At 56.2% G+C, this 24,709-nt stretch overlaps 1 protein-coding gene across 1 annotated transcript in view; it reads left to right on the forward strand.

Annotated features, from left to right (window-relative positions):
* Positions 1 to 24,709, forward strand: part of MEGF8 (multiple EGF like domains 8) — a 37,283-nt gene that overhangs the window by 10,415 nt on the left and 2,159 nt on the right. The window contains exons 9-40 of the mRNA XM_081033122.1: positions 369 to 523; positions 834 to 953; positions 1,336 to 1,480; positions 1,562 to 1,725; positions 3,369 to 3,569; positions 3,952 to 4,152; positions 4,539 to 4,775; positions 5,650 to 5,768; positions 5,846 to 5,977; positions 6,076 to 6,189; positions 6,858 to 7,106; positions 7,595 to 7,794; positions 8,126 to 8,336; positions 8,433 to 8,682; positions 9,222 to 9,354; positions 10,931 to 11,178; positions 11,260 to 11,370; positions 11,525 to 11,643; positions 11,970 to 12,177; positions 12,695 to 12,875; positions 13,430 to 13,593; positions 14,346 to 14,490; positions 15,889 to 16,120; positions 17,293 to 17,416; positions 17,541 to 17,754; positions 17,909 to 18,123; positions 21,867 to 22,074; positions 22,214 to 22,373; positions 22,701 to 22,893; positions 23,347 to 23,517; positions 23,610 to 23,740; positions 24,215 to 24,347. Coding sequence (XP_080889248.1) covers positions 369 to 523; positions 834 to 953; positions 1,336 to 1,480; positions 1,562 to 1,725; positions 3,369 to 3,569; positions 3,952 to 4,152; positions 4,539 to 4,775; positions 5,650 to 5,768; positions 5,846 to 5,977; positions 6,076 to 6,189; positions 6,858 to 7,106; positions 7,595 to 7,794; positions 8,126 to 8,336; positions 8,433 to 8,682; positions 9,222 to 9,354; positions 10,931 to 11,178; positions 11,260 to 11,370; positions 11,525 to 11,643; positions 11,970 to 12,177; positions 12,695 to 12,875; positions 13,430 to 13,593; positions 14,346 to 14,490; positions 15,889 to 16,120; positions 17,293 to 17,416; positions 17,541 to 17,754; positions 17,909 to 18,123; positions 21,867 to 22,074; positions 22,214 to 22,373; positions 22,701 to 22,893; positions 23,347 to 23,517; positions 23,610 to 23,740; positions 24,215 to 24,347 — 5,588 coding nt within the window. The remainder of the gene's footprint in view (positions 1 to 368; positions 524 to 833; positions 954 to 1,335; positions 1,481 to 1,561; positions 1,726 to 3,368; positions 3,570 to 3,951; positions 4,153 to 4,538; positions 4,776 to 5,649; positions 5,769 to 5,845; positions 5,978 to 6,075; positions 6,190 to 6,857; positions 7,107 to 7,594; positions 7,795 to 8,125; positions 8,337 to 8,432; positions 8,683 to 9,221; positions 9,355 to 10,930; positions 11,179 to 11,259; positions 11,371 to 11,524; positions 11,644 to 11,969; positions 12,178 to 12,694; positions 12,876 to 13,429; positions 13,594 to 14,345; positions 14,491 to 15,888; positions 16,121 to 17,292; positions 17,417 to 17,540; positions 17,755 to 17,908; positions 18,124 to 21,866; positions 22,075 to 22,213; positions 22,374 to 22,700; positions 22,894 to 23,346; positions 23,518 to 23,609; positions 23,741 to 24,214; positions 24,348 to 24,709) is intronic.

The raw sequence follows: 24,709 nt of genomic DNA on the forward strand, positions 1-24,709 counted from the left end.
GTTCCATTTATAGAGGAGGAAACCCAGACTCAGAGAAGTCAAGTCTCTTGCCCAAGGCCACACAGCTAGTCAGCAGTTGATCCATGATTTGAACCCAAGTAAGTGTCATACCCAGGATTTAAACCCAAATTTTTCTGACCAAAGATCATGCTCAGTTTGAAAGCTGACATGGGCAGAAGTGTGGGAATCCCGGGGGAGAGAGGACTAGAGCTGGTGCAGGGCCAGGCAGGCCAGGAGGATTTCCTTGGGCAGGAGCTAGGAGACTGGGCAGAGGCATAGGAGAGTCAGGGTTAGTCGTCTGGGCAGGGGAGCCATGAACATGGGAGCGGGTTCGGGGTCTTATGTCCTTGCGGTTTATATTCTCCTAGGACGAGCAGCGCCTCCCAGTGGTCGGTACTCACATGTGGCCGCTGTGCTTGGTGGCAGTGTCCTGTTGGTGGCTGGTGGGTACAGTGGCCGGCCCCGTGGGGACTTGATGGCCTACAAGGTTCCTCCCTTCGTGTTCCAGGCACCTGCCCCAGATGTGAGCACTGGGATTATAGGGAAAGGGTGGTTGGGGAGGAGGTAGCATGGTTCCCACAGATAAGGGAGAAAGTTGGGGGTCCCTGGGAGAAAGGGTGGGGGTTCCTAGGGCCACGGGTTCGATGGCGGAGGAATGGAGGTCCCTGGGGCTGAGGACAGAGGCTCAGTGGTCCTTGGGGCTGGGAGAAGATTGGATGGGGGTCCTCCAGCGGCTGAGCAGTCAGGGTTCCCTGGGATGATCAAAGTGAGTGGGGACATGGGAGCAGGCCCCCGTCTGAGGAGCCCCCTCTGCCACCCCCATCTCTCTACAGTACCACTTGGACTACTGCTCCATGTACACAGACCACAGCGTCTGCTCCCGAGACCCTGAATGCAGTTGGTGTCAGGGGGCCTGTCAAGCTGCACCGCCTCCTGGGACCCCCTCTGGGGCAGTGAGTGACTCTCCTGGCACTCTGTCCCATAGCACAGAGACAAGCTCTCACTGTGTCTCTCTGCTGAAAGCAAGTGGAGAGGGACTACCCCCCTCCAACACCCCCGTTCCTTATGCTTGTTTTCACACCTAAGTTGAGCATCCCTGGTTTCTGATTGCTGACCCCTAAACTTTGACCCCCTCTGCAATCCTTTCGAACATATCTGTCCCCAGATCCCCAGCCCCTGTCTTCTTGATCTTTTGCATTCTAACCAAGCGTTCAATTCCCTTCTTCAATTTCCTGACCCCTTCTATCCCCAAACTCCTGAATCCACAGCCCTTCCCAGATCCCTTAAGCCCCAGTGGACAATAACAATAACCCCTGTCCCCTTCCTTCCCTGCAGTGTCCAGCTGCCAGTTGCCTAGGCCTGGGCCGCCTCCTAGGTGACTGCCAGGCCTGCCTTGCATTCAGCGGCCCCGCAGCTCCTCCCCGGGGGCCTGGTGCCCTAGGCTGGTGCGTGCACAACGAGAGCTGCCTCCCTCGGCCTGGTGAGTGACCAGTGGCAATGTGGGAGGGGGCAGCACTGCACCCCACACTGACTCCCAACGCCCACCCTCCTGTCCTCACAGAGCAGGCCCGCTGCCGAGGGGAGCAGATCTCAGGCACTGTGGGCTGGTGGGGGCCCGCACCTGTCTTCGTTACATCCCTGGAGGCCTGTGTCACCCAGAGTTTCCTTCCTGGCCTGCACCTGCTCACCTTCCAGCAGCCACCCAACGCCTCCCAGCCCGATAAGGTGGGGAGCTGGGGATGGGACCTAGTGTGCAGTGTTGAAGGGCTGGTCCTAGGGTTTTTGTTTTCCAAACGGATCTTTCTCTCTCTTGTGTTTACCCTGTAAGTCTTTACATTCAAGCGTCTGATTTTTCTTATCGATTTAAAAACATTTTTTTAAATTGTGGTAAAAGACACATAACATAAAATTTACCATTAGTGACATTCAGCACATTCACAATGTTGTGCAACTGTCACCACTATCTAGTTCCAAAACATTTTCCTCAGCTCCAAAGGAAACCCCGATCCATTAAGTAATCACTCTCCATTCTCCTCTTCCCGGCCCCTGGCAACCACTAACCTTTTTCTGTCTCTGGATTTGCCATCTCTGCTTATGTCATATAAAGAGAATCATATAATATGTGGCCTTTTGTGACCGGCTTCTTTCATCTAGCATGTTTTCAAGGCTCATCCATGTTGTCACATGCATCAAAACTTCATTCCTTTTTGGGGCCGAATCATCTTACGTTGGATGGTCATGCTACAGCCACTCATCAGCTGATGAATATTTGGGTTATTTCCACCCTTTTGCCGTTGTGAATAGTGGTGCTAAGAACATTCGTGTACAAGTTTTTGTTTAAAAACCTGTTTTCAACTCTTTTGGCTATATATCTAGGAGCAGAATTGCTGGGTCGTGTGGTAATTATGTGTTGAACTTATTGAAGAGCTACCAGCTCCGTATTGATTTTAAAATCGGTAATATAGTCCCGTGGTTTAAAAATCAAAATGAGGTAAAAAGTTGTTGAGTGACAAGGTTTCTCCCATCTACCCCACTCCCCTACCTCTCAGTGTGGGAAGGTGGATCCTGTATCCCTGCAACTTAAGACTACCCTAACTCTCTCCAGAAGATCTATTTGGATTTCATTTTTATATCCTTCCAGAGCCTACCTATTCCAATGCAAGTAGATGTGACTTTTAATCATTTTTCTTTCTTGCACAAAAAGTAGTATACTACCACTTACATCCCAGCAACCTTCCCATAAGAGAACTTAAGAAACACCTTCATGTTTTTTCACAGCTGCATACTATTCCATTTATTTCTAATGCTATAGTACTGTAGTTTATTGAAACAGTCTCCCATGATGAACGCCTGGGTTGTTCCATTTATTTGCAGTTGCAAAACACCTACTAGCAATAAATCATGTGATATGCCTGTCACTTTGAATGTTGGATCTGGGCTCTTTTTAAAAAAACACTTACTTACTGGTTAATTATATAACAGAGGACATGATACATAGAGTGAGATCCAGAAGGGTCCTGAGCACAGGAGCTTTCACTCCCGTGGAGCTGGGGTGTGGTGCCCTCCTGGCACTTGGATGTGTTCTCTAACCTGGAAGTTCTCCAAACCTTGTAGTTAAGGGATTTTTAAATGTTTTAAATTTTTTAAAATTTTGATCTGAACTCCCGAGGGCTTAGGTGGAGAGGTGGGGGGCACTGGGGAAGAGGACTCTGAAATGTAAGGAGAGGTGGCGATGAGTGGGCACTGGGACCGTGTTATCCATTGATTGAGTTGGCGTCCTGACTCTTCTCCCAGAGTGATTGAGGAGTGCGGGCGCTGTGTGCCATTCAGAGATGCACTCACAGACACCCCCTCCCTGGCTGGCACAGGTCTTGATTGTCCGCAGCACAACCATCACTCTGACACCCAGTCCAGAGACCGACGTGTCCCTAGTGTACCGCGGTTACATCCACCCACTGCTGCCGGGAGGGCCCGGCGGGCCAGGGGCCGAGGACGTGGCCGTGTGGGCCCGGGCCCAGCGCCTGCACGTCCTGGCCAGGATGGCCCGTGGTCCCGACACAGAGAACATGGTGAGGGTGCCTGGGACACCCCGCAGACTGTTTATGGTTCAGACGGGGGCTGGGTTATGTGTGCAGGGAGAGCTGAGGAGAAATCAGAAGCAGGAGATGTATCATTTGTGGGGGAAGGGCCCTGGGGTTTTCAGTTGTGAACACAATTTGGGGGGAATTTTAAAGCAGGTAGGGAAGGTCTGTGTTATCAAGTCAGACTCCCCTGAGGAGGAGGAGGATTGCTGGTGGATTTGGGGGCACCTGAGGGTTCTTGGGGGGGGTGTCTAAGGAACCCTGAGATGTCCTTCTTCTTCCCAGGAGGAGGTGGCTGCTAGGTGGGTTTCAGGGGTTGGGGAGGTGTGGAAAGTGCTGAGGTCCTTCTCTGTCCTCACCCCCACCCCAGGAGGAGGTGGGACGCTGGGTGGCTCATCAGGAGAAGGAGACGAGGCGGCTACAGCGCCCAGGGTCTGCTCGTCTCTTCCCGCTGCCTGGCCGGGGCCACAAATACGCAGTAGAGATCCGGGGTCAGCTCAACGGCTCGGCGGGCCCTGGGCACAGCGAGCTCACCCTGCTGTGGGACCGTACCGGCGTGCCAGGAGGCAGCGTGAGTACCCAGGCCTGGGCCTCAGATCCCCTGGGCTTTCTGAACGACACACCTTGGCCTCTGAATGCCAGCTTCACCTTGCACCCTCCAGACTCTGCTCTCTGACCCCAGACTCTGACCTGTTCTCATATTCTGACCCCTGCCCCCATCTCTACTTTCTCCTGGCCTGACCCCACTGTCCCTGACTTCTGCCCTCCGTGCTTTGACCTCTAATCTCTAGATTGTTCTCATCCCCCTTTGTCTGCTGATGTCGTAAATCCTGACTTTCTGTACACCTGAGTTCTCAACCTTGTTTTTAGCTCCAAACTCTGACCTCTACCCCAAACCTCAGCTCCTGACCCTTGACCCAGAACGTGGACCCCTGAGATCTATGCCTCCTTCCCCAGGAGATCTCCTTCTTCTTCCTGGAGCCTTACCGTTCGGCGGCCTGCGCCTCCTACTCCTCCTGCCTGGGCTGCCTGGCTGACCAGGGCTGCGGCTGGTGCCTGACCAGTGCCACCTGCCACCTGCGCCAGAGTGGGGCCCACTGTGGGGACGACGGGGCTGGTGGGTCCCTGCTGGTACTGGTGCCCGCCCTCTGCCCACTCTGTGAGGAGCATCGCGACTGCCACGCCTGCACCCAGGTGCCCATCAGGCCACAAAGGGCCTGTCTCGAGATGGACGCAGCCCAAGCAGGCGACTAGGAAAGGGGGAGGGTCTCCCAGGGCTTATGTGGGTAGCTGAGGGGGCGGAGGGGGCATGATGGCTGATGGCTGTTGGGAGAGACAGCTGGGGCCATTGTCTTTGATTTGCAGGCAAGAGCCAGGTGGGGCACGGAGAAGAGGGGCTGAAGAGTGGGTTTCAGTCAGTCAGGACTTTCCCTGTCATAAGGGCCAAAATCCCAACTCAGTGCCTTTTCACTAGAGGGTCATTTGTGGGCTTAGGCTGCAGAGTCCAAGAGCAGCTCTTTAGGCTGGCACCTCCAGCAGTTCAGACCACGTGGTCAGGCATCCCCCTCCCACCGTTCCATATCCTCGTTTTCCACGGATGGTCATTCCTTGGGAGTAGCAGGGAGCCACAGCACTCTGGACTTTCATCCCCCACTCAGCCAAGGGGACAGCACCTTTCTGTCCCTACGCTACTGTCACCCCTCAGGTCAACAGACATCCCAGAAGTACATTGCACTGGCTGTGGTTGGGTCTTGTGCGACCGGCCCTGGGACTTGTTGATGAGGGTAGTGTGTATATGTGTGTGTGTGTGTGGGGGGGGGGTGGCCCCTTGCTCACCTCTGGATTCCCACCTCAGTCACACAAAGGGGTGTAGTGCCCAAAAAGAGAGTAGGTGCTGGGCAGGCAGAAGCCATGGCTGTTGTTGGCTGAAGGGGAAAGTCTGGAGACTCAGGCAGTTGGGGAGAGGGGGACCTGCAGGGTGGTCTGTGGGGGAAGCAGGTTAGGAAAGCAGGGCGCTGCGAAGCCAAGGGAGAGGGCCAAGCTGGCTCTTACGCTTCCAACCCCCCAGGACGCCTTCTGTGAGTGGCATCAGAGCACCAACCGCAAAGGGGATGCGGCGTGCAGCCGGCGGGGCCGGGGTCGGGGTGCCCTGAAGAGCCCGGAGGAATGTCCCCCTCTCTGCAGCCAGTGAGTCCCAGTGGGCCCAGGGAGGGGGTATGTATTGGTCAGCTATGGCGTGACCCTGGCTCCACTCCTCACCCCAGGCGCCTGACCTGTGATGATTGCCTGGCCAACTCGAGCCAGTGTGCCTGGTGCCAGTCTACTCACACCTGCTTCCTGTTTGCTGCCTACCTGGCCCGGTACCCACATGGGGGCTGCCGAGGCTGGGACGACAGGTACGATCCTGGTGGCCTGGCTCATAGAGGGCTGGGTGGAGACCAGTGGAGGGGGCTGGGCTCTGACACCCCCTCCCCCGTCACCTGTCACCCTGTAGCGTGCACTCAGAGCCGAGGTGTCGGAGCTGTGACGGCTTCCTGACCTGCCATGAGTGTCTGCAGAGTCACGAGTGCGGCTGGTGTGGCAATGAGGACAACCCCACGCTGGGACGGTGAGACCTGGACAGAGGCAGGGGGCTGGGCAGGATGGGGGGGCCGGGCAGGATGGGGGGGCCCGGGCAGGATGGGGGGGCCCGGGCAGGATGGGGGGGCCCGGGCAGGATGGGGGGGCCTGGGCAGGATGGGGGGGCCTGGGCAGGATGGGGGGGCCCGGGCAGGATGGGGGGGCCTGGGCAGGATGGGGGGGTCTGGGCAGGATGGGGGGGCCTGGGCAGGATGGGGGGCTCTCCACAGCCTGAATTCTAATGGCTGTTCTGTTTCTCTGCCCCTTTGCCTGATTCCCTACCATCATCTCTTTTTCTCTCCTTTCCCCTTTCTCTCCATTTCAATTTCTGTTTTCTCCCGCTCCACTTTTTTTCTGTCTCTGTGACTTGTTTTCTGTCATCTTTCTTTCTCCTTGGCTTTCTGTTTCTGTCTCTCCTCTCCCTTTCACTGTAGTCCTGTCTCTGTCTCTCTTCGGTTTGTCTTTTAAAATATTTTTTGTCTAACTTCTCTTGGTTTCTCTGTCTTCCATTTCTCCTGTTTCTTTCTCCATATTCATATTTCTGTTTCTCTCTCTCTGTTGGCCTCCTCTCTCTGTCACTGGTTCCTTGCCCCTTATCTCTTGTTTCTTCATCATCTTCCCTCATCCCACCCCCTTCTTCAATCTCTCACCCACCAGGTGCCTCCAGGGGGACTTCTCAGGGCCCCTGGGTGGGGGTAACTGTTCCCTGTGGGTGGGGGAGGGCCTGGGGCTGTCTGTGGCCCTCCCTGCCCGCTGGGCATATGCCCGTTGTCCAGATGTGGATGAGTGTCGCCTGGGCCTGGCACGGTGCCACCTGCGGGCAACCTGCCTGAACACGCCCCTCAGCTATGAATGTCACTGCCAGCGGGGCTACCAAGGCGATGGTATCACATACTGCAACCGCACGTGAGTGGGGCATGGGTTTCCACAGAAATGTTGCCCCATGGCTGGGGCACATGGAGGTGGAGGGAGTAAGTGATTACGGTGCTGAGATCCCTCCTATGGAAACAGTATCCCCAGTGAGCGTTGGGTTTTCATTTGCAGACTAGGCCCTCATTAGAGTGACAGGGTCCCCAACGTAACACTAGTTACTGTGGAGATAGGTCACGCACAGACTGCGGGCTGTAGTCTTCGGCAGTAGAGATGGAGGAGGACCAAGCTGAAACAGGGTTTTCACAAAGAACCGATCACCAGTGGTGATGTGTTGTTACTATAGAGACCAGTTGCCGCGTGTGATGGGGTTACCTTGGAGACAGGGCCAGCAATGTATTCCAGGGCAGTGGAACAGGCAATAGCTTGTGTTGGTGTTGCCATGGAGATGATGGGGTGGAGTGGGGTGACGGGGGGGAGGCTGCCTTGGAGACTTTTCCCCCACCCCTGCCATGGCCCCTCAGGTGCCTGGAGGACTGTGGCCATGGTGTGTGCAGTGGCCCCCCTGATTTCGCCTGCATGTGTGACCTGGGCTGGACATCTGACCTGCCCCTGCCCACGCCTGCCCCGGGACCTCCTGCCCCTCGCTGTTCCCGAGACTGTGGCTGCAACTTCCACAGCCACTGCCGCAAGCGGGGGCCTGGCTTCTGCGATGAGTGCCAGGGTGAGCTGCCCTCCTCCCGAACTCCCCCGGACTGGCCTCAAGGGAGCTTCATTAGGGCTCCAGTTTCTTTTTCTCTACATGGGCTTCAGTGCCTCCTCACCCAGCTCTGGGTCCTCCTGCCCCATTGCCTACTCATGACCCCAGACAGGCTTCAGTGCCACCCATCTCTTTGATGGGGCCTCCATTTGGGACTTGCTATTACCCCAATCTGGGCCCTGGTTACCCTCCTTTGAAGCAGCCAGGTTGGGTCAGGGATCAGCTGAGCCAGTTGGTCAGGCCCCTTCCTGCCCTTGCCCCTGACACTGCGTCCTGCCTGCTGGGGCCTCCACAGACTGGACGTGGGGGGAGTACTGCGAACGGTGCCGGCCTGGCAGCTTTGGTAATGCCACGGGCTCGGGCGGCTGCCGGCCCTGCCAGTGCAACGGGCATGGGGACCCACGCCGTGGCCACTGCGACAACCTCAGCGGGCTCTGCTTCTGCCAGGACCACACTGAGGGTGCCCACTGCCAGCTTTGCTCCCCCGGCTACTACGGGGACCCCCGGTGAGCCAGGGGCCAGCCACATGGGGTGGGGGGCTTCGGGATGAGGTGGGATGGGGCCGGGCCTGATCTGACACTGGCTCTCCTCCATTTCCTCAGGGCCGGTGGCTCCTGCTTCCGGGAGTGTGGGGGTCGTGCCCTCCTCACCAACGTGTCCTCAGTGGCACTAGGCTCACGCCGGGTTGGGGGGCTGCTGCCTCCAGGTGGTGCAGCAGCAAAAGCCGGGCCAGGCCTGTCCTATTGTGTGTGGGTCGTCTCGGCCACAGAGGTTCTGCAGCCCTGTGCCCCGGGGACGCTCTGTCCACCACTCACCCTCACCTTCTCCCCTGACAGCAGCACCCCCTGCACGGTGAGCTCTAAGAGCACGAGGGCTCGGACCCATGTCTCCCTCACCCTTTTTGACTCCTCAGAGAGACCCTGACCCCCACGTTCCCATTTTGTTATTCTTCAAACCCCAAATTCTATTTCTGTTTCAGACCCCCAGCCCTTCATTCCTACACCCACAGACCTTCCCGTTTCCCAGATCACCTCCTGTTTTCTGAACTCTGAGTCTCCGTTCCCCAGGTCCTCAAACTCCCTTGCCCCAGTCCAGGCATGGCAAACATTTACACTGTGTATGCCAATTCTGATCAATTAGTAGTGGCCACCAGGCGCTGTGGATTGAGAAAAAGGCTCCAGGTGACAGTGCCTATTGATTAGCCATGTCTGCTGTCAACACACCAGGGAAATGGTAGCCTCCATGCCAGTTTGAAAATCTGCCCAGGATGTTCAAACAGCCCGTTTCCCCGTCTCACCTTGCCCTCTCCTCTTAAACTCGCCTTCCAGACCCCAAGCATCCCTCTTTCTCAGCCTCATCATCCCCTAACCCTCCGCTTTGTACCCCTGCAGCTGAGCTATGTGCTGGCCTTTGATGGCTTCCCCCGCTTCCTGGACACTGGTGTCGTGCAGTCGGACCGTAGCCTCATTGCTGCCTTTTGCGGCCAGCGGCGAGACAGACCCCTCACTGTGCAGGCCCTGTCTGGTATGGGGACTGGGTCAGGGGGGACCTCTGTCCTGTGCTGTGTGTCACTGACCCTGCACCTTGCCAACTGAGGTGGGCTCAAGGCCCAGCCCAACTCCGCCACGGACTTGCTGGGTGATGCAGTCCCTTGCCACCTCTGGGCCTCAGTTTCTTCAGCTGAGAAGCAAGTAGAGAGGATTGCGCTGGCTGCCTCTGGAGAGTAGGGCCAAGCAAGACACGTCTGGGGCACACAGAATGGGGCTGGTGTGAGGGTCCCTGAGCGTCCCCTCAGTCCATGGTTCTCAACCAGGGCTGATCATACCCTTGGGACATTTGGCAATGTCTGGAGATGGTCTGATTGTCATGATTGGGGGTGCTGCTGGCATCTCCTGGGTGGGGCCAGAGGTGCTGCTCCTACAGTGCACAGGAACCTTCACAGCCAGCGTTCCCTAGGCCCCAAACATCGGCAGGGCTGAGAGAAACCCAGCTTAGTCCCACGGAGATACACTAGAAATAATTTGTTATCCATGGTGATTGGAGGGCCCAGATTTGGAAAGGCTGTAGTTTGGGGTTTGAAGAATAACAAAATGGGAACATGGGGGTCAGGGTCTCTCTGAGGAGTCAAAAAGGGTGGGGAAGACATCAGAGTGGCTCCAAACTTGGGGACAGGGCAGAATTGTAGCTAGTGGACTGTAGACCCCTTGCAGTTGAGGGGCCCTCATTTTCATTTCACTTGGTAAGTGTTTACTTAGCACCTGCGGTGAGCCAGGCCTGCGCTAGATTCTGGAGGTGCAGCAGTGAACAGGGGACAAAGGTGCTGCCTGCATGGATTCACAGTGTGTGTGTGGTGGGGGCGGCGAACAAAAAGGCTCAGAGTAGTGAAGGACATAGGGAAGTGGAAAAGAGTGGGCGCCTGGCCTGTCTGGGGAGTCGGGAGGGCTTCTGTACAGAGGTGAAGTTTCACTTGAGGCCTGAAGGGGGTGGTGTGGGCGAGGGTGACTTCTCCAGGAGGAGGAATAGCAGATGCCCTGGCCCTGAGAAGGGGGCAAGGGGAGGCGGTGCTGGAGCCGGTGCTGGAGCCGGAGGGCTGGAGAATGGGAGGTGATGACGTCAGAGGGCCTGTAGGGTCTTTCTGTTTAAAAAATATAACTGTACTGAGGCAGTGTTTTGCATATCATTAATTTCCGTGCGTTCTCCCCAGTCTACTCTCTAAGGAGACTTGGTTTTACATAAGAGCAGGAGGGAGCTATGGAAGGTTTGGAGGTTGTGAGTGACAGGATCAGCTTCATGGGCTGCTATAAAAGGCAGAGTGTAGGGGACCCAGGAAGACCAGTGGTGGGGGTGGGGTGGGGGAACTGGTGCTGGTGGCTAGGCCAGATGGGTGGATATGAGAAATTGAGGTTTTAAAACCAATGGAACTTGATGGGCTGATGAAGGAGAGTGTGTGCGGTGTGCAGGGCAGTAAATCATGGCAGTGATTGTGGATGACCGAGGTGCTTTGCTTCCCTACCCAATTACACGGGGTCTTCTCAAAACGTGGGGTGGAGCAGCGCCTGCACTGTGACCTTGCTACATGTTTCTGGCCTCTTCCCCACAGGGCTGCTTGTGCTGCATTGGGAGGCCAATGGCTCCTCGTCCTGGGGCTTCAATGCCTCGGTGGGCTCTGCCCGCTGCGGGTCAGGGGGCCCTGGGAGCTGCCCTGTCCCCCAGGAGTGTGTGCCCCATGATGGGGATGCAGGTGCTGGACTCTGCCGCTGTCCCCAGGGCTGGGCTGGCCCACACTGCCGCATGGCTCTGTGTCCTGAAAACTGCAACGCCCACAATGGGGCAGGGACCTGTAACCAGGTACAGGTGGGACAGGGCAAGCCAGGTGGGACAGGAGTGGTGCTCAGGGTTCCTTCTGAGCCTCCTTCTGTTGTCTCCCAGAGCCTGGGCGTGTGCATCTGTGCTGAGGGCTTCGGGGGCCCCGACTGTGCCACGAAGCTGGGTGGTGGACAGCTGGTCTGGGAAACGCTCATGGATAGCCGCCTCTCAGCTGTGAGTTGTGGCCACCTCCTGTCTGGGGAGGTGCCACACTGCCGGGATCATTCTCTCCCCTCCACTCCTGGGACCACCCCCCAGGCCCTATACTCAGCCTGACACTTGGTCGTGACCTTAGCCTGACCCCTCACTTCCTTATCCCCACTGCCAGGACACTGCTAGCCGCTTCCTGCATCGCCTGGGGCACACCATGGTGGAGGGACCTGATGCCACCCTGTGGATGTTTGGGGGCCTAGGCCTGCCCCAGGGACTGCTGGGAAACCTGTACAGGTGAGGACTGCCCTGGGGAGGTGGGATACCTAAGTAAGAGAAGGTCACCTCAGGGGGTGCTGAAGTGTCTGTCACACAAGAGCCCTCTCTGGGGGGTGCAGGCAAACCTCTACAGATGACGGACACCCCAAAGGTTGCTGGGACACTTATCCTAGAAGGCTTACCTCAGGGGTGGGATACTTTTTGGATGGTGCTACCCCAGGGCATAGTAAGGTGACTGTTGTAGGAAGGTCACCCTAGGGGATGTCGGGAGACCTGTCGGGGTCACCTCAAGGGATGCTGGGATGACTGGACAGTGAGGCTACTTATTTGCGTCTCGGCCCCAGGTACTCAGTGAGTGAACGGCGGTGGACACAGATGCTGGCAGGAGCCGAGGACGGGGGCCCAGGGCCCTCACCCCGCTCCTTCCACGCGGCTGCCTATGTGCCCGCTGGCCGTGGTGCCATGTACCTGCTGGGGGGGCTCACAGCTGGGGGCGTCACCCGAGACTTCTGGGTCCTCAACCTCACCACCCTGCAGTGGCGGCAGGAGAAGGTGAGCATCTCTCCCACCCCCAACCCCCGCATCTGGGCTTTGGCAAAGATGGCCAGAGCAGCTTCTGCCAGCTTTGCCCCCAGAGGAAATGGCTTCCTCTCTGAGGCTCTAGCACAAGTCCCAGAATTGAATTTCATTGGTCATCTGGGTCACATTATATTTCCTAGCCATTCTCTGGCCAAAGGGATGTGATACTCTGGTTAGCCAGGCTGGGATATAGCCTGTGGCGTGGAAACAGTCAGCCCTATGCAGCTAGAGTGAGAGGAGAGGGGCAGGGCTTCTTAAAGGGACACAGGTGGCTCCTGAGGAAGTGACACTGAGAGGCAGAAATGGCAGGAGGTCTACTGCAAGCCTGCTGAGACAGGGCTAGTTGGAAGGTCTAGGGTCTGACCGGCCCTGGGCAGCTCACTACCTCCTGAGTGGTTCAAGGCGAGTGTGGGAGCTCTGAGCCTTGCTTCTGTCCATAAGATGACCCCTGACCTCTGGCCACCTGTGACCTCCACCCTCTGTCCGTCAGGCCCCCCAGACTGTGGAACTTCCAGCCGTTGCTGGTCATACTCTTACCGCCCGCCGAGGCCTGTCTCTGTTCCTGGTGGGTGGTTACTCCCCTGAAAATGGCTTCAACCAGCAGCTGCTCGAGTACCAGCTAGCAACCGGCACCTGGGTATCCGGAGCTCAGAGCGGGACACCGCCTACAGGTGGGTGGGGCTGGGGAAGGGAGGCCACAGCACCTTTGACTGTTCCACCGTCCAGGGCTTCATGTAGGCTCTCTATTCACTCCAGTACTCTGTGGTCATTGCCCCCCATGTCTTGTTATCTCCATGTCTTCCCCCACCCCCACCCAGATTCTCAGGGAACTATCTCGTGAGAAGTTCAGGTTCTCTATTTACCCCTCCCAGACTCCATGATAAGCTGCCCACCTCCTGCCCAGTAGCAGTGGGTCACCATCTCCCTCCCTCAGGGCCTAGATCACCAGCCCTCAGGTATTCTTTTTCTACCTCATCTATATTTTTTTGGTCACTGTCCCCAGAATATTCTGGCCACAGCATCTCCCTCTCTTCTCTTTCCCTGAGTCTCTGTTAAGATTGTCCTTTGAACTGATGGGAGAGCGAGGGGTTGGGATCCTAGGTCTGGCCTCGGGGCCTGGGAGGATGTTGTGGTCACAAGAAGGGGAGCCCAGGAAGGCGGGCAAGTTCTTGATCAGCAGCCCTTGCCCGGTGTCTGTGCTCACTCTGCCCCCCAACCCTGCCAGGTCTCTATGGTCATTCTGCGGTATACCACGAGGCCACCGACTCCCTCTACGTGTTTGGGGGTTTCCGTTTCCACGTGGAGCTGGCAGCCCCATCCCCTGAGCTCTACTCCCTGCACTGTCCTGACCGCACCTGGAGCCTTCTGGCCCCTTCTCAGGGGGCAAAGGTCAGGAAAGGAAGTCCAGACAGATGGATGTAGGGCATGGAAGAGGGAGGGGCCCCCATCCCAGTGACCCAGGGACTGCTCGACCCTGGATTCCTACTGCCCCTCCTTTCCAGTCCCCTAAACTAAACTGAAGGGTACCCCAAGTCTTCCCTTCTTCTATCCCTGGCTTGGAGGAAAGATTCCTCGCCCAGGAAGTCGGAGGCCTGGATTCTGCCCCAGCTGCACCCCACTCTTGGTACAGCCCTGGCAGACCCCTCCTCTTCCTGGCCCCCGCATCTATAAATGGGGATTGAGGGTGCTTGAGCTTCCTGCCTTCAGGGCCAAAGGATAGGGTGTGTGGGAGATGGCGAAACCTCGGATGTGCTGGTCAGAGACAATTGGATTTTCTGTCCACCAGCATTTTTCCAAGCTCTTTATGGGACTGGACTGAGGGAAGTGAAAGTGAGAGACCCAAGCCTCACTGCAGACACCCCCAGCCCAGCTGGCGAAGTCACAGGAGAACGTGGGGTTCTTCCTAAGCAGTCCCGGCTAGGTTCCTGAGGATGTAGGGGTTCAGGGGGAAAGAGATCATTCTGGGATCTGCTCTGAGGAATGAGGGAGGTTTCTTAGAGGAAGGAGATAAGATCTGAGGAAAGATAGGATGAGCTGTGCTGGTGGGGGGCTAGGGAGATTTGGGGTGGCAGGTGAGCTGAGAGAGTGAGGAGAGGACTGTGGGCCTTGACAGGCCATCTCACTACCTGTCTCCCCAACAGCCCCACCCCCGACTTTTCCATGCCTCAGCTCTGCTAGGGGATACCATGGTGGTCCTCGGGGGGCGCTCGGACCCTGATGAGTTCAGCAGCGATGTGCTGCTCTACCAGGTCAACTGCAACGCCTGGCTGCTGCCTGACCTCACCCGTAAGTCCATTGCTATCCCTGGGAGCCCGGTCGTGGGGCACCCTCTCATTCGGATTCAGTTGGGCCCCTTTAGACCCATTGGCAAAGCTCCTGCTGTCCCCTTCATGCTATCTGAGCACCCACGGGGATGCCCTCCTTTTTGTCTCTCTTCGAAAAGTATATTTTTTATTAAAATTTTGTTTAAAAATGTTAAAAATCTGATTATAAAAGTAATCATATTCATTGTATGTAATTTGTGAAATAGGAAGAAAAAAATCCCCATAATCCCACTCTCTAGAGACAACCACTATTACATGTGGGATGTTTCCAGTCTCTCCTGTTTATAGGTTTGACAGGGGTTTGTATCTTGCCTTTTTATTTCACATAACCTTGTAAGCGACTGACTGTGTATGTTTCCTGGGCCCGTCTCCTTTTCTTTTTGCTTCTCTCTCTAACTCTCTGTCTCTAATGCCCTTTTTCTCTTAATCTAGTCTTTTCCACCACTCTGTTTTTTTAGGATTTAAAAAATTGAGGTGAAAGTCACATAACGTAACATTAACAATTCAGCAGCATTTTGTCCCTTCACAATGTTGTGCAACCACCACCTCTGTCTGGTTCCAAAACGTTTGTTGTGTGACTGTCTGAGCCCATCAATAATCAATGTTGTGACTGGACCAGCTCTCCTCGTTCTTATTATGATTGCAAGATGCCCTTTAGCAGTAACTGTCGGGAAACTTGGAAAAGGTACAGGTTCATTACTTATAAGACCTGGAAACTACAGAGCGCGCCTGGCTGTGGGCCACATAGTGAGGTCACGGGGAGAGAAGGAGACTGCACAGGCCTGGGGTGCTGCTTTTCTTGGGGTTGAGGGTGGGAGCCTAAGGTTTCAAGGTCTCACTCTTTACTGCTGACTTTAAAATGTCTGAGCAGGGATTTGAAAAGGAAGAGAAAACAAACTAGCCCAAAAGGTCTATTACTGAAATCAACCAAGATCTCTAAAACAAAGGAGCCTCCGTGGCGGGTGGTGGCTGGCCCTGTGTTTTTTGGCGACATCCATCCTTGAAGCAGGTGCCTCTTTGAAATGGATGCCTCCGCAGTCAAAGCTTAAGCCAGGCACCTGCATCACAGAAAGAAAAAAACAACAACACAATAGATGTGGGGGCTTAATACTACAACGTTTGTCTCCATTTTTAATTTCACTCTTCGTTCCTTTTTTTCTCTGTTGGTGTCTTTCTCCCTCTCTTTTGTTTTGCTATCTGTGTCTCAGGCCCTGTCTGGCCTTATTTCTCTCTGTCCTTCCGTTTCTGGCTCTGCTCTCCTGACATCTCTCCACTCAGGCCCCTCTGACTGGCATCTTACTGGCCTCTCTGTGTGGGTCTCCTATCGGCGCTGTTTCTGAACACTGCCGTCTTTCCCCAGGTCAGGCCTCTGTGGGGCCCCCAATGGAGGAGTCTGTGGCCCACGCTGTGGCAGCGGTAGGGGACCGCCTATACATCTCTGGGGGCTTCGGGGGAGTGGCCCTGGGCCGCCTGCTGGCCTTGACCCTGCCCCCTGACCCCTGTCGCCTGCTGCCCTCACCTGAAGCTTGTAACCAGTCTGGGGCCTGCAGCTGGTGCCATGGGGCCTGCTTGTCCGGGGCCCAGGCCCACAGGTAACCACGTTGACTGACAGCTGCAGGGGAGGGAGATACTGGTGCCCTTCCGAGGAGGTTCTGTGTTCGGCCAAGCTGGGGGAGGCCTGGGGAGGGTACTGTCTGGTCGAGATACAGCTCATATGGGAAAATGGTCTGTTTATCACAGGCCGGGGTGGACTGGGGGCCCCCAAGGGGGAAGCCCTGCTTGTGGGCTGGAGAATCATTCAAGAATGCTTCCTGGAGGAGCTGGGTCTGAACTGGGCCCTAAATGACCAGGAGACTTTACATCAGCAAAGGTTCAGAAATGGGGCTGCGCCTGGTGTGGAGAGATCTTCTGAGTTTGGGGAAAATGAGACTGGAAAGTTAGATGAGGTCAGCTCAGGAAGGGCTTCTAGTGCCTGGCTGAGGTTCTGGGCTCTGTCGAGGTTCACAGACCCCTCCTCTGCAGTTTGGGAAGCCGCTCGTCTCAGGAAGCTGAAAGTGCTGTTCTCAGTTTAGCACAGACTCATTTGGCTGCATGATTGTCCTGAGGTGATGTGAGGTACCAATGGCTTTATTTGTCCCATTAAATGGGTCACCATGTTTAGTACAGAAATACTAAAGGGTTTGATTTATGGGCTGCTCCCCCAGACTCTACTAGGAGTGTTAAGTAACAGTGGCTTTACCCACTGCTTTTCTAAAATCTGGAAAGATCTGAAGCATGTGGGCCTTCAAGGGTTTGGGATAAGGGATTGTGGCTCTCGGCTGTGAGTGGTGGGGAGCCACAAAGGTTTGCGCAGGAGTGGGCAGGGGCAGGCCTGGGCAGAAAGGCCTAGAGCTGTTGTGATGGAGGAGTAGCAAGGAGAGGCTGTGGGTAGAGACCAAAGAGGAAGCCAGGGTGAGAGGGAGAGGCCTGAATTGGGCAAAGGGCTGCAGAGGTGGAGAGGGGGCACAGTCAGGGAGAAATTCGGGAGGCCAAAGACCTCAGTCGTAGTGTCCTGTGTCTCTGCCCTGGGTGACAAGTGGATATGGGACCATCACCAAGTGGGATGGGAGAGGAACAGGTTCGTGAATCCTGTGCTGAGTCCAGTTTGGGACACACATGGGGGTCTGCAGGAAGGTGTCCAGGAGGCACCAGGAAGAGGCGAGGGCGGGAGGAGGAAGGATGGGGCCTGGCTGGGTGTGATGAGCCAGGCCTCGTGCTTCTGCAGGCTGGGCTGTGGGGTCCCCCCCTGCTCCCCAATGCCTCGCTCCCCTGAGGAATGTCGACGTCTCCGGACCTGCAGTGAGTGCCTGGCCCGCCATCCCCGGACCCTGCAGCCTGGAGATGGAGAGGTGAGTGGTGTGAGGTGGGGCTCGGGAACCACTGTGCTCTTCAGCTGTGATGGGGTTGGAGGAGCTGGGCCAGGAGGTGTGCTGGGGGCCCCGAGGACCCCACAGAGCCTGTCTTCTCCACCAGGCATCCATCCCCCGTTGTAAGTGGTGTACCAACTGTCCCGAGGGCGCCTGCATCGGGCGCAATGGTTCCTGCACCTCAGAAAACGATTGTCGGATCAATCAGAGAGAGGTCTTCTGGGCAGGGAACTGCTCGGAGGCTGCATGTGGGGCTGCCGATTGCGAGCAGTGCACCAGGGAGGGCAAGTGCATGTGGACGCGGCAGTTTAAGAGGACAGGTGAGGACCCAGGCTTGGTCCCTCAGAGGACAGTTTGGGGGCCTGGACTCCTGGGTCTGAGGGAGGAAGGGGCTGGGGGCCTGGACCCCTGGGTCTGAGGGAGGAGGGGTTGGGGGCCCAGACCCAATTCTAATCACTGTGCCCAAAACCCCAGGAGAGACCCGCCGCATCCTCTCAGTGCAGCCTACCTATGACTGGACGTGCTTCAGCCACTCTCTGCTGAATGTGTCCCCAATGCCAGTGGAATCATCACCCCCACTGCCCTGCCCCACCCCCTGTCATCTCCTGCCCAACTGCACCTCCTGCCTGGACTCCAAGGGTGCGGATGGGGGCTGGCAGCACTGTGTCTGGAGCAGCAGCCTCCAACAGGTACTGAACATGGCTGGGGGTCCCACTGTCCCTGTCTGCTCCACACTGACTTTCTCCACCACCTCCTCCTCTGTCCTACTTCCTCGTCCATCTACCTAGCTCTGGTGCCACCATCACGCTTTTGCTTTGCTCCTACTTTCTCTTCTCTCCTCCCAGCAACTCTTTCTTCCCTCCTTGCCTTGTGAGTCTCCCTGGTGTGTCTTTTCGCCACGCTCTGTGCCACGTCCAAACACCGCAGCTCTGCGTGTCTCCAGCTCTCGTTCATGCTCTCTCCGCCCCATCCTTCCATGACTCCTCTCTCCCTCCCAAACCCTCCTCCATCTCTTTTTCTCTCTGCTTTTAGAACTCTTGGTTGTAGGAAACAGAAACCCACTGGAGCTGGTTTTATTATAAGGAACTAGGGGTATTTGATGGAATCTGAGGACAGGAAGTACTGTTGCACTGAGGTTCTCAGGCCACATGGTCTTTAATCTCAGCTGTTCTTTGCACGTCTCCATTCTCCTGTTTCTCTCAACTTGATCATCAACACACATTGCCTAAAATGGCAGCCCTTGACCCTTGGTCTAGGTGGCTTTCTAATTCCAGAGACTATAGTCACCTCTGTTTGTCACTTCACTCACATTCTCAAGGGAAGACTTCAGCTCAGCTCACAAGTTAGGTGTCCTGCCTTGGTCCAAGGAGACATAGCCGGCGGGGCAGAGATAGGTGCCCATGGTTCTAACACCGCAGTTCAGACCCAACCTTCCTCTGTGGCTGTGGGCTGGAGAGATGATTCTTGAAGGTCTGGGGAGGTGCTGTATGTGCCAGTGACAGTCCTCCCCTTGGCTGCCCAGCACATGCTCCCTCATGAAGTCCTAGCATGATTTAGATGTCCCGGTCGCAGACATTGAAGGCATTTACTGCTCCCCGCAAACCTATCCCAGTGGAAGACAAGAAAGGTTCACATCCTGCTGTCACATTCCAAAGCAGTATCACTGGGCCAGAGTTCCGAGGCTCCAATTCCCGCCGATGTTCAATCCTCATTTGTATCTTTATTGTGCAAGACCCCATTGAGGTGCGACCACTCACCATCTCAACCCATGAGCCTACATGAATCTTTGGTAAAATAGGAGTGATATCAACAGACCCGATCTGGGGTGTTTCCAACACCAACGACTGATTCACCAACTCTCCGGACACCAGCTGGGTGTTCCACAATTCAGTTCACTCCCGATATCATTTACTGCCATTAGCGTCCGATCCCCCAAGTTAAAAGGCTCAGTCCTGCAAGACTGCCCCTGCTTCACACACTACTCACGCATCCAGGCCACCTGGATTCTGACCAACCAGGGGTTCCACCACTCCCTCCACAAGTTCGATAATTTGCTAGAAGGGCTCACAGAACCCAGAGAAACATTTACTTACTAATACCAGTTTATTATAAAGGAAAAGACGCTGGAAGAGCCAATTGGAAGAGATAAATGGGGCCAAGTAAGGTGGGGAAGTAGAGTTCCCATGCCCTTTCTGGGCACGCCACCCTCCCCGTGGATGTGTCCACCAGCTCTGAACCTCGTGGGGAGTTTTTATAGAGCTTGATCTCCAGCTCCACCCCAGGTCAGTGGGAGAGGCTGAAAGTTACACCCCCTAATGACTTGGGCTTTCTGGGGACCCCTTACTAAGTCACCCCATTGACATAAACTCAGGTGAAAGGGGCACCTTGAGAATAACAAAAGACATTCCCATCACTGGGGAAATTCCAAGCAATTTTAGTACCTTGGTGCCAGGAATTGGGACAATAAAACAACACATTTTTGTGTTGCAGCACACCGTCCTTTAGGCAGGTTGTACAAATTAAATGGGAGGACGTATTGAGAGTTTGGAGCAAAGCCTGCCTTGCGGTAAAAACTCGGTAACGCCCCAGGTTCCACCCACGGGGAAGATTCCCAGTCTCCACAGTCTGGGACACACCTAAAGGATCACTGCAGCTGGGTGGGGAGGGGATGTCCCTGTGGGGGCGCTCAGTGTGACTCTGCAGGGTCGGTCTTTCACAGGCAGAGGCCTCTCCTCCCCAAGTCTGGGGTCCTTCTGGTGACGCATGTTCTCTCCGGATATTATTGAGAGTGTCATGACTTGTCTCTTGGGGACTCCAGGGACCAGAAGGCAATACCAGATAGCACATGCTGCTCCCGCAGTCCCTCAGAGCTGCTCTGGAAGTGAGGGACCTGCCAGGTGAGAGGTGGGAGGCAGTGGTCTGGCTGCTGACGTGGAGAGCACAAAGTTAATGCTGCGTGTGAATGTGAGATGACTTCCGCCACATCTTCTGAAGGTTTCTATGAAATCAAGCTGAAGTGTTGGCTCAGGTTTTTTAAAAAGCACCACAGCACAGCTCAAACCTAACAGTTGTGCTGGCCAGGCCTGTTATGATTTGGCTCAAGGGCAGCTATATCTGAGCTCTCAGCTATGATCTTTTGAATGATTTTGACCTCAGAGGCTGGAGCAGGCAACAGAGTGCTCCCTTCCTTGGCTGGCTGGCTTCTTTCCTCCTTTCCCTTCTCTTTCACCAAATACCTTATTGAGAACCTTCCTTGTGCCTCGCACTTTGCTAGGTTGTGGGCATATGTCCACAGACGAGCTGGGATCCTGCTCTCGGAACTTACATTCATCTATCGCTGCCAGGAGCACAGGAAATAAAGTTACAGTGTTGGGCAGCCATGCATTTGGCCATTAGGGAGGTCACAGCAGAAAGCACTGTGCAGACTGGGGCCTCGGGCTTCTCTCCGCTCCCTTCCAGATTGCCCCACTGTCTGTCAGTGAACCAGATTTAGATCTGGAGGCCTAGCCTGGCAGCGACTTCAGCAGTTGAGCAAGGCTCAGCTCATTGCCGGCCGTAACCCTCAATGTGCTCAGAGCTCTGGCCACAGCAGTCAGGGTTTTCTATTTCAGGATTGCGTGGTGGCTTTGCTTTGTCCTAAGTGCTTTCAGCCTGCCAGCCCAGACTAATCGCTTTCCTCTTATACTTCATATAAGGCCTGAGCAGTAAATAAAAATGCTCTTAAACACTGTGGTAAACTCCCAAGGATCTGACCCTCACTGTGCTGCTTGTCTGGGTCCCAGGACATTATGAGTGACGGTGTGTAAGCTGCTGCTCAGCCCCTGACTGCGGACTCCTCAGCTTCCCAGCCTAAAGTGGGAGTAACCTATAGCCCTGGTAGCCAGGTCCCTGTTTTTCTAAGCAACTGTGGCTTGCAACCTCTCTCCTGATCCTGGTTTCTGTCTCTACCTGGGATCATTGCCTGCCTTTGATTGTCAGAAGCAGCTGTGCCCCGAGCCAGGTGGGTAAAGGGGACTCGTTACACCAACACAGTGGCACCTCTCAGAAGCCAGGGTGGCGAGTGCAGCCAGGCGTCACTAGGGACTGGATATGGAGCTAGAAAGCTGCCTTTCCACCTGTGTTCTGGGTGTGGTTCATGGGCTTCCTTCTGCCTCTGATCTTTCCCTGCCTCCCTCCTCTTCATTGTTGTCATTTGCTCTTCCAAACCTCCTGCCAGCCCTAGTTTGCATAATCTTTTTGTTTCAAGGATGTCCCTAGTCTGACTTATAGAGACTTGAGAGGGAGAATGTGGTGACTCCAGCTGGCGTCTCCTTTGGTTCACCTGGCTGTGGCCAGGGTGGGTGAGCTGTCCGAGAAGTGGGTGCAGTCCAAGAAGGTGCACAGGATGTGTTCGTCTGACCCTCTTTCTCTGCATTTCCCCTCCCCTGGACAGTGTCTGAGCCCCTCCTACCTGCCCCTGCGATGTATGGCCGGCGGCTGCGGGCGGCTGCTCCGAGGGCCCGAGAGCTGCTCCCTGGGCTGTGCTCAGGCGACCCAGTGCGCTCTGTGCCTGCGGCGCCCCCACTGTGGCTGGTGTGCCTGGGGGGGCCAGGATGGGGGCGGCCGCTGCCTGGAGGGTGGACTCAGCGGCCCCCGTGATGGTGAGAGGGGCTGTGCAAAGAACATGGGGGGCCCTGGGGGTGGTCTCAGGTGGGGCTCAGGGGAAGTAGGAGCGAGGGCCTAGAGGCTGGGTGGGTGGTACAGAGGCCCCCCAGGTGAAGTCCTGTCTCCCCATGCCAGGGCTGACGTGTGGGCCTACTGGGGCCTCCTGGGCCTTCCTGTCCTGCCCCCCTGAGGATGAGTGTGCAAATGGACACCACGACTGCAATGAGACACAGAACTGCCACGACCGGCGCCATGGTTATGAGTGCAGCTGCAAGACTGGCTATACCATGGACAAGTGAGGCTGCAGCCAGGCTGGAGGCCGCGGGGGGATGAGGGGAGTGGGGCTGGGGGACTGGGGAGCCGTCAAGGGTGAGGTGCGGACCAAAGCAGGATGAAAGGAAACGGCCTAAGGTGTGAAGGTAGTGGGATTGATCCAGAAGGGCGTGCGCGTAGGCGGCTAGGTAGTGGAGGGGCAAGGTCGGTGAGCTTGATAGGGTACCCCGGGAAGAGGGGGCGTGGGCTGGCCCCTGGAGCGGGCAGAGAGATGGAACAGAGCAGGGATGAGGATGGTGGGTGGTGGGCTCGCCGTTGTCCTGCCCTAACACCTGCCCCCGCCTTGCAGTGTCACGGGTCTATGCCGCCCGGTGTGTGCCCAGGGCTGCGTGAATGGCTCGTGTGTGGAACCCGACCACTGCCGCTGCCACTTTGGCTTTGTCGGCCGCAACTGCTCCACAGAGTGTCGCTGCAACCGCCACAGCGAGTGCGCCGGTGTGGGGGCCCGAGACCACTGCCTGCTCTGCCGCAATCACACCAAGGTGGGCTGCCTGGGCCTCCGCCCCTCCTTGCCTTCAGCCGAACCCCAGTAAGCTAGGCACGGGGGTGGTGGCATGACCCATTCCAAGAGATGTGAGAAGACTTTGGGGACACCCTCCGAGTTTGTGTCCCAGAGGGGCGCCCTGGAATAGTGGACAGAGTCGGCAGTGGGCCTGGTAGGGTGGGCATGTGGAGATAGTTTAGGGAAGGGCTTTCTGAGATAGTTTAGGAAAGGGCTTTCTGAGCTCTGCACTTTGGGCTGGAGGGAAGTAAACCCCCCATCTTGGAGGTGTGCAGGCGAAGGCGGACGGCTAAAACGCAGATAGACTGGGATCGCCCGAACCAAGTGCCAAGCCCACTGCCCTCCTGTGGCACTCTCAGAACCTATCCCTTCTCCACTGTCACGTGCTCCCATGATTCTCCAACCCTGCTGACTGCCTAATCCTGGTTCCCAGGGCAGCCACTGTGAGCAGTGCCTCCCGCTGTTTGTGGGTTCCGCAGTGGGAGGCGGAATCTGCCGGCCCTGCCATGCCTTCTGTCGAGGCAACAGCCACGTGTGTGTCTCCAGGAAGGAGCTCGAAATGGCCAGGAGGGAGCCAGAAAAGTACTCGCTGGATCCAGAGGAGGTGAAGGGGGCTGGAGGCCCGAACTCCTGGGTCTGAGGGAGGAGAGGACTGGTCCATGCCTTTGTGTGACCACCCTGTCCTTCCTTGGCCAGATTGAAAACTGGGTGACAGAGGGTCCTAGTGAAGATGAGGCCGTGTGTGTAAACTGCCAGAATAACAGCTACGGGGACAAATGTGAGAGCTGCCTCCACGGCTACTTCCTCCTGGATGGGAAATGCACCAAGTAAGTAGAAGGGAGTCCTTGCCCTGTTCACTGGGCACAACTCTGGGAGCCAGACACCCCTCCATAGTCCTCTGCCCTCAGCCAGGAAAGGATGAAACCCCAGGGGGCCCCCAGGCTGGAGCAGGGGTTGGGGGAAGGAGCTGGTCTTAGATAGGAGACCCCCGACCTCAAAGGTAGTACTGAAACTCAGGCTACAGAGCAGCCCCAGAGGAGATACCAGTGGGCAAAAGAGGTCCACTGAGGGAGAGGCCGTGAGACACTCCCCGTTCTACCCCCTTCCTTCTGAAGGGTCTGTCCACACTGGTTTCTCGTCTTCCTCTGCCACTTAGCACCTCTGGCCTTGGGCAAAGGTCTGCTTCTCGTGAGCCTCACTTTCCCCTTCTGTCCTAGGTTGGAGCTCACATATGCAGCATCCAGCCAGGGCCCCTGTAGGTCATGGGAGCACTATAACCCCTGTCCTTCTCCCCTCCTCAGATGCCAGTGTAATGGCCATGCGGATACATGTAATGAGCAGGATGGGACGGGCTGCCCGTGTCAGAACAACACGGAGACGGGCACCTGCCAGGGCAGCTCCCCCAGTGACCGCCGAGACTGCTACAAGTACCAGGTGCGGCTAGAGAAATGAGTTATGGGCCAAAGGCACCACATTCCCAAGGGGTCAGAGCTGGGAGGAGGCAGCCTGGCCCAGGCCAGACCGGCAGTATAGTTCTGAGCTCTGTGGTCATGGATCAAAGTCAGATGGATAGACTGCTCCTGAGCCTCAGTCAGCTTTAGGATCCAGGCAGTGGTGCTGAGCAGTTTGCCCTGGACTGCAGGAGTCAAAATAGCTGTGATCCACTCATGCGTTCAGCCCATATTTACTGAGTACCCACTATATGCAGGCCCTATGTGAGGCGCTGGGACACAGTAGGGAACAAAACAGGCAAATGTTCTGTCCTCAAGGAACTTACATTCTCCTGGAGGAGTCCA

Source organism: Rhinolophus hipposideros, assembly GCF_964194185.1.
Source record: "Rhinolophus hipposideros genome assembly, chromosome: 21".
Lineage (NCBI taxonomy): Eukaryota > Metazoa > Chordata > Mammalia > Chiroptera > Rhinolophidae > Rhinolophus > Rhinolophus hipposideros.